At 50.0% G+C, this 7,292-nt stretch overlaps 1 protein-coding gene across 1 annotated transcript in view; it reads left to right on the forward strand.

The window, feature by feature from the left end:
• The window catches only part of LOC143017279 (kinesin heavy chain-like), a gene marked incomplete at its 5' end in the record, with an annotated part of 8,963 nt that extends 4,103 nt beyond the window's left edge, over positions 1-4,860 (forward strand). Inside the window, 18 exons of the mRNA XM_076172018.1 lie at positions 1-78; positions 414-589; positions 708-776; positions 871-1,077; positions 1,199-1,345; positions 1,456-1,644; positions 1,761-1,878; positions 2,316-2,377; positions 2,546-2,655; positions 2,795-2,896; positions 3,017-3,077; positions 3,190-3,261; positions 3,385-3,489; positions 3,690-3,906; positions 3,994-4,168; positions 4,312-4,391; positions 4,506-4,566; positions 4,782-4,860. The exon at positions 1-78 is cut by the window's left edge and continues 71 nt beyond it. Coding sequence (XP_076028133.1) covers positions 1-78; positions 414-589; positions 708-776; positions 871-1,077; positions 1,199-1,345; positions 1,456-1,644; positions 1,761-1,878; positions 2,316-2,377; positions 2,546-2,655; positions 2,795-2,896; positions 3,017-3,077; positions 3,190-3,261; positions 3,385-3,489; positions 3,690-3,906; positions 3,994-4,168; positions 4,312-4,391; positions 4,506-4,566; positions 4,782-4,860 — 2,108 coding nt within the window. The remainder of the gene's footprint in view (positions 79-413; positions 590-707; positions 777-870; positions 1,078-1,198; positions 1,346-1,455; positions 1,645-1,760; positions 1,879-2,315; positions 2,378-2,545; positions 2,656-2,794; positions 2,897-3,016; positions 3,078-3,189; positions 3,262-3,384; positions 3,490-3,689; positions 3,907-3,993; positions 4,169-4,311; positions 4,392-4,505; positions 4,567-4,781) is intronic.
• Between the last annotated feature and the right edge of the window lie 2,432 nt (positions 4,861-7,292).

The following is a 7,292-nucleotide window of genomic DNA, read 5'->3' on the forward strand; positions in this document are numbered from 1 at the left end:
AGAAGGAGAAGGAGAAGAACAAGACTCTGAAGGACACCATCACCAAACTGGAGACTGAGCTCAACCGCTGGAGGAACGGTGAGAGACGTTAGACTTCCTGTCCATCACTGTAAATCTCTGCTCTGCTGTCATCATAAACACATGTCTCTGTCTCTGTCTCTGTCTCTGTCTCTCTCTCTCTCTCTGTCTCTCTCTCTCTCTCTGTCTCTGTCTCTGTCTCTGTCTCTGTCTCTGTCTCTCTCTCTGTCTCTGTCTCTGTCTCTCTCTCTGTCTCTGTCTCTGTCTCTGTCTCTCTCTCTGTCTCTGTCTCTGTCTCTGTCTCTGTCTCTGTCTCTGTCTCTGTCTCTCTCTCTCTCTCTCTCTCTCTCTCTGTCTCTGTCTCTGTCCCTGTCTCTGCCTGTCCCCTGTCCCAGGAGAGAACGTGCCTGAGATGGAGCGCACCACTGACGCAGTGACTCGCATCGAGACCGTGGAGGATCGACCCATTCTGGATAACGACACCTCCTCCATCGTGGTCCGCATCTCTGAGGAGGAGCGGCAGAAGTACGAGGAGGAGATCCGCAAGCTCTACAAGCAGCTGGACGACAAGGTGCACACACACACACACACACACACACACACACTGAGAGCACAATGGTGATTGAAGTGCTGATAACAAAGTCACATATACAGTATAATGATTGTGTGTGTATAATGTGTTTACGCAGGACGATGAGATCAACCTGCAGTGCCAGTTTGTGGAGAAACTGAAGCAGCAGATGATGGACCAGGATGAGGTGGATACACACACACACACACACACACACACACACACATACCCACACAGATGATGATGATGATGATGATGTATAACCCCCTTCCTCCCCCCAGCTGTTGGCTTCCTCCCGCGGCGACGGCGATAAGGTCCAGGCTGAACTGGGCCGTCTGCAGGTGGAGAGCGACTGTGCCAAAGCGGAGGTGAAGGAGGTGCTGCAGGCCCTGGAGGAGCTCGCCATCAACTACGACCAGAAGAGCCAGGAGGTGGAGGAGAAGGGCCTGCAGAACCAGCTGCTGGCCGACCAGCTGGCCCAGAAAATGGTGAGAGGGAGGAACAGAATGAGACAATGTGTTCAGAATAACCAAGTGTGAAGAAAGAAATCTACTCATTCTGTTAAATCCCTCATTGGTTCAATCTCTCCTCTCTTCTTCTCTGCTTCAGGCCAGTCTGATGGAGCTGGAGGCGGAGCTCTCCCGTATGCAGCAAGTGAGCGGTCAGCAGAGGAAGCGCATCGCTGACGTCCTCAACGGGCTGATGAGGGACCTGAGCGAGTTCAGCACCATCGTGGGCAACGGGGAGATCAAGCTGGTGAGTGGGAGTCCAGGGTGAACGCGGGATTCAGTGCAGTCTGTGTTTAGGCCACCGGGGGCGCTGTAGAGCCTCATTGCATAATAATCTGCCTCACCTCAAATCTGCAGCCGGTGGAGATCAGCGGCGCCATCGAGGAGGAGTTCACTGTGGCCCGCCTCTACATCAGCAAGATCAAGTCTGAGGTGAAGAGCATGGTGAAGCGCTGCCGCCAGCTGGAGAACCTGCAGCTGGAGTGCCACCGCAAGATGGAGGAGACCGGCAGGGAGCTGTCCTCCTGCCAGCTCCTCATCTCCCAGGTGAGCGACAGAGGGAGGAGGAGGAGGATGGATGAAATGGTGAATGAGTAGATGGAAGCTTTGACTGTCCAGATTGTGACGGCTGAGTGTGTGTGTGTGTGTGTGTGTGTGTGCAGCACGAGGCAAAGATCCGCTCTCTGACCGAGTACATGCAGAGTGTGGAGCAGAAGAAGAGGCAGCTGGAGGAGAGCCACGACTCCCTGAGCGAGGAGCTGGCCAAGCTGCAGGACCAGGGTAACACACACACACACACACACACACACACACACACACACACACACGGATACTGGCACAATTACAAAACAGAAGGCATGCAAGCAATTCCAGCACTCATTTTCACTAAGACACACACACACACACACACACACACACACACACACACACACACACACACACACACACACACACACACACACACACACAAACACACACGTTAATTTCTCCAAATCAATAAATTCTGCAAAATCATCAGATTATGTAAAACGATATTCTGGTGATGTTGCATCAGTTCGCCAGTAGATGGCAGAAGAGCAACATAACAAACTGTCAGTGACCTACAGTGTTTACACAGAGAAACATATCCATGATTGCTGCTTTAATAGTATCTCATCTGATCTCATGTTGCTCCCTCTCTCTCTCTCTCTCTCTCTCTCTCTCTCTCTCTCTAACAGATAACTCCCTGCTGGAGGAGAAGGATGGAGAGAAGGGCGAGCTGGAGGATGGAAATGTGAAGGTGAGATCATCCAGCTGTCTCCATTCTCACTCCTGAACTCCTTCTGCTCCAATCTGACATGGATTAATACTCTCACTCCCTCTCTCTCTCTCCCTCTCCCTCTCCCTCTCTCTCCCTCTCCCTCTCCCTCTCTCTCTCTCTCCCCCCCTCTCCCTCTCTCGTCTCCAGAAGGTTCCTCAGCAGCAGGGCGAGTCGCACCGTGGCCTCTATCACAAGCAGCTGGCTCGCCTGCGGGATGAGATCAACGAGAAGCAGAGGATCATCGACGAGCTCACTGAGTCAGTAAACCTCATTCATCATCAACGCAGTTTTCATCACATGACTCTTCACTGTGTCTCTAACTGAACTCCCTCCTGCTCTCTTCTTCTCTCTTCTTCTTTTCTCTTCTATCCTTCTTGTGTCGTTTCTGGTGTCCAGTCGTAACTCCAAGCTGGAGTTGGAGCTCGCTCAGGTCCGCGCTGACTTTGAGCGCCTGAAGAGCCAGGACAACTCCAAGAGCGAGCGCCTGGAGGAGCTCTCGTGAGTTTCCTCCCACTCTGACTCCTCACTGGAGTCCAGACGTACTGGAGAAACTATAATACTATAATGACAATGCTGGAAAAGGGAACATTTGAATGATCCGTCTCTTTCTTCTGTCAGATTCCTGCACGAGCGTCACGAGCAGACCAAACAGGACTTAAAGGGTCTGGAGGAGACCGTCGTGAGTAAAACACGAACATCTACTCTATCTGTTTCCCTCTCTGTTCTCCCTGCACACGTCTCCTCTCCTCTCCTCTCGTCCTCATGTCCTCTGCCATCTGTCTGTCCCGCAGGCCCGCGAGCTCCAGACCCTCCACAACCTGCGCAAGCTGTTCGTTCAAGATCTCACGTCGCGGGTTAAAAAAGTGAGCAGTCGCTTTATTTGAAATACAAATTAAGGGAATCATGACCTTTTCTTCAGGGCAGTGACTTAAATCAGGGACAGAGAGCTTTATTTTCACTCATATCTCCCTTTTCTGTCTCTTCAGAGTTCCGAAATGGAACCTGATGATAGCGGGGGGTCTTGCACCCAGAAGCAGAAGATTTCCTTTCTTGAGAATAACCTGGACCAACTTACAAAGGTTCACAAACAGGTGAGACACTGGGACCGAAGATGCATCACTGACAATACTACTTACATTATATTTAAAGGTGCTATGCTTTGTTTTGGCGCCCCCACGTGGCATCAGTGGGTAATGACTCATTATGAAACTTCAGAAATATGACACAGTGATGTCACTACATGGTTTTGTTCCGTTATCAGTCATAATTGCAGTGTTCTCTCCCCCTCCAGTTGGTTCGTGACAATGCAGATCTGCGTTGTGAGCTTCCAAAGCTGGAGAAACGTCTTCGGTCTACTGCTGAGAGAGTTAAGGCCCTGGAGACTGCACTGAGGGACGCCAAGGAGGGCGCCATGATGGACCGACGCCGCTACCAGCAAGAGGTGGACCGCATCAAGGACGCCATGAGGGCCAAGAACGCCTTGAGACGCCCCCACGCAGCACAGATCGGTACCGCCCATAGTTTGGTTCAGTCTCCCAACATAAGCATCTTTATTTCCTATACTGTTTTGTTTACATCTCCTGTTTCCCCGACAGCCAAACCAGTGAGACCGAAGCAGCCTTCTGCCTGTTCTCCCACCAACCCTTTCTACACGTACATCCGTGCCACCGAACAAGCGAACACCTACAGCAACGCCCTCTTCCAGGGCAACGGGATGCAGCTAGGCTCCGCCGCCGTAAACTGCAACCCCAGCTCCGTCCAGACCAACACGTGAGTGACATCAGCAACATACGTGTGTGTGTGTGTGTGTGTGTGTGTGTGTGTGTGTGTGTGTGTGTGTGTGTGTGTGTGTGTGTGTGTGTGTGTGTGTGTGTTGATTGTGTTTTCTGTTTCCTCTCTGGGGTTCTGAGCAGAGTTTCCACAGCGTTGGGCTACAGAGCAGGAAAATTCAACGGGGACATACTGGAGTCCTTCCCACTCAACATTGACAACGGTGAGTGAGTGCACACACACACACACACACACACACACACACATTTGTATTGTACATGCATGCACTCATGCTGTGTTTGTCAGTCGGTGTAAGTGTGTGTGTGTGTCTCTCTAGCAGGAAACAACATCAGTGAGACGAGAGTCATCAGTGAGACGAGAGACATCAATGACAACAGGTGAGCAGCTCAGGAGCCTCAGCAGCTGTCAATCAAAAGACAAATATGGGTCAAACACGAGGACATTTGATTCTTAGTCTCATTTGTGCCGAAGCAGTTTCATGAGGATCTTATTTAATGGAGACTGATGTGCAGGCGTGTGGACATGTTCCTGTCGTGTACTGAGTGTGTGTGTGTGTGTGTGTGTGTGTGTGTGTGTGTGTGTGTGTTAACAGGAGTGATGTCCACTGTGGCAGTGAGGTGGATGATTCAAACAGGCACTACGTCATTCAGCAGGAGACCGCTGCCAGTTAATGCCATGGTAACTGAGCGCTGACGCATTAATACACACACACACACACACACACACACACACACACACACACACACACACACGCACACACGCACACACGCACACACGCACACACACACACACAGTATGATCCTCCATAAGCATGACTTAGTGACACCTCCTCTTTCTTGTGTGTCTCTAAATGGTTCCTTCTTCTTCCTCTCTTCTTCTTCTCTCTGCAGATGACCAAACACTGTTCCCGTCCATCCCCCCACCACCCCCCCTCCCCAAATCCATCTGCATGCAGCCTCACTCCCTCCCTCTCCCACTGCATCACTGATGAGGATGACGATGAAGATCCGTCTCCCTGTAGTCTTCTAACTTAGATGAAGCTCCTCCTGTTCCCGTGGTGACCCACTCTCACACACGCTCGCTCGCCCGGGGTCCAGTCCGATCCAGTTCATCCAATCAGGGCCTGAATCTAGAATCCAATCAGAATTTGTTCTTTTAAAATACAGAACATCCACAGGATCAATTTACCGATCGCTTAGTGAATCAATCCATCACTTATGAGAACATGTTTCCCTCCTGAAGTGGGTGAACTGAAACTGGACTGGCGCCACCCCTGATTAGTAACACACACACACACACACACACACACACATTGTAAATATAATAGGTCAGTATACTCCAGTAGAGGTTTTGGCCCAGCAGCTGTTTGTACGTTGGCCCAGCGTCCTCCTTCCTTTCCTTCCCCTCCTTCCCCTCCTTCCCCTCCTCACACCTTCTTAAGGGCATCGCACCGACGACGCAGGAGCTCCTGACCTTTACCTCCATCATAAATAAGAGTCTGGTGTGTAACGGCAGCTTGTAACAGAAGAGCCACACACACTCTGCGTGCATGTCGCTTAGCGTGTTCGCTTTCAGAGCTTTGCATGTGTCATGATCCCAGTGGTGAGCTGGTATGTGGCGAGTGAAACCGTCTGATGGACTTGGACAGATGTCAGCCACAGAGAGCAGGTTTACCCTCAGTGAGCTGATGGAGTCCAGATCCTGATCCTGATCCTGATCCTGATCCTGGGTTCTGAGCTTTTAGATTTTCTACTTTAAAGTGGATTAGAATCCGGCCCAGGATGAATCTGAAAAGCTGCAGAGGAAAAAAGAGACATTCAGAGTCAGATGTCCGTCTGTGGGAAACCTTGTGTAGTTGTGTTGCTCCTGTGAGGTCACAGCTGTGTGTTGTTCAGGTGGATGATGTAACTCATCTGGCTCTTCCTTGTTTTGCACCACACGGCCGCCTCATCCTCCTTAAGAGCAGCTGGTTCCTCTCTGTCTAATAACACGCTGTCATGTGCATAAGAACATCTGTAATTACCTCTAGAGCTTCTTACACACATAGAGAACTGAGATATCATCCTCTCATATATTAGATATGAGCTGGATTTAGAGTTTCTAGAGTGAAATGCAACTTTAGTACAACATTAACTGTAAGTAGAACTGAATGCTGAATTTCCTTCTCCATCTCAAACCATCATCACAGCTGATTAACACCTTCACCGTGACGCAGTAGATCAGCAGGAGTTTGGGGTTTAGCACTTCGGGGCCGATCAGAAGGTGGAAACCAGAGAAATAATAATGTTGTCATGTTCTTTCTTCTCTTCAGAAGTTCTGACCCCCTTGTTTTGAAACGATAGTCTAAACATTCTGTCTTTCTAAATCTGTTTTTGGAGCAGCGTCTCAGCATGTTTGTGTGGGATTGACAGGCGAGCTCCAGTTCCTCCGTTTAAAATCCTGACCAGCCAATCAGGAGGGAGGACAGCAGCTCGGCCTGGCTGGAGGAGCTGTGGATGAAGGGATACGTTTACCTCTTGAGCTGAGTCCAGACGCTAGATTCATTCAAAAATGAAGCTGAAAACATTCCCCAGATTCCATTTGGACATTTGGTTTCCTTTGGCATTTAAGGTGGAATGAGGGCAAACGCTTCCTTTTACAATATTTATATTCATATCAGCCCTACTCACACACTTTGGTTACCAAGCTGTTGGTGTCACAGTTGGATTTCTACTAATTAGACTGTGATTTTAATGCTATCAACATCTCAGCATGTGTGGACGCTCCTCGGTGAGCCGTGTGTGTGTGTGTGTGTGTGTGTGTGTGTGTGTGCGTGTGTGCGTGTGTGCGTGTGTGTGTGTGGAGGCGCCCCCAGCTGAGCAGCCATCCGTCTGGACATGAAGGACGAGTGTGTGGTTGGTTGTTTGTTTGTTGTCGGGTCCTGCTGAGTTTTCTCATAGAAATCCTGATCAGCCAATCAGGAGAGAAGCTGCAGGTCCTGGGCAGAGTTGAGGGACTGAACTACACTTAACTGTGACATCAGGGCTGCGTTCAGGTGTCTGACGCCTTTAAATGAAAGTAAATCCACTTCCCTTCGCACTTTCATTTACACTTCAATCAGATT

This window comes from Genypterus blacodes, unplaced genomic scaffold (genome assembly GCF_046128005.1).
Source record: "Genypterus blacodes isolate CSIRO-AG114 ecotype Tasmania unplaced genomic scaffold, CSIRO-AGI_Gbla_v1 ptg000279l_1, whole genome shotgun sequence".
Classification (NCBI taxonomy): Eukaryota; Metazoa; Chordata; class Actinopteri; order Ophidiiformes; family Ophidiidae; genus Genypterus; species Genypterus blacodes.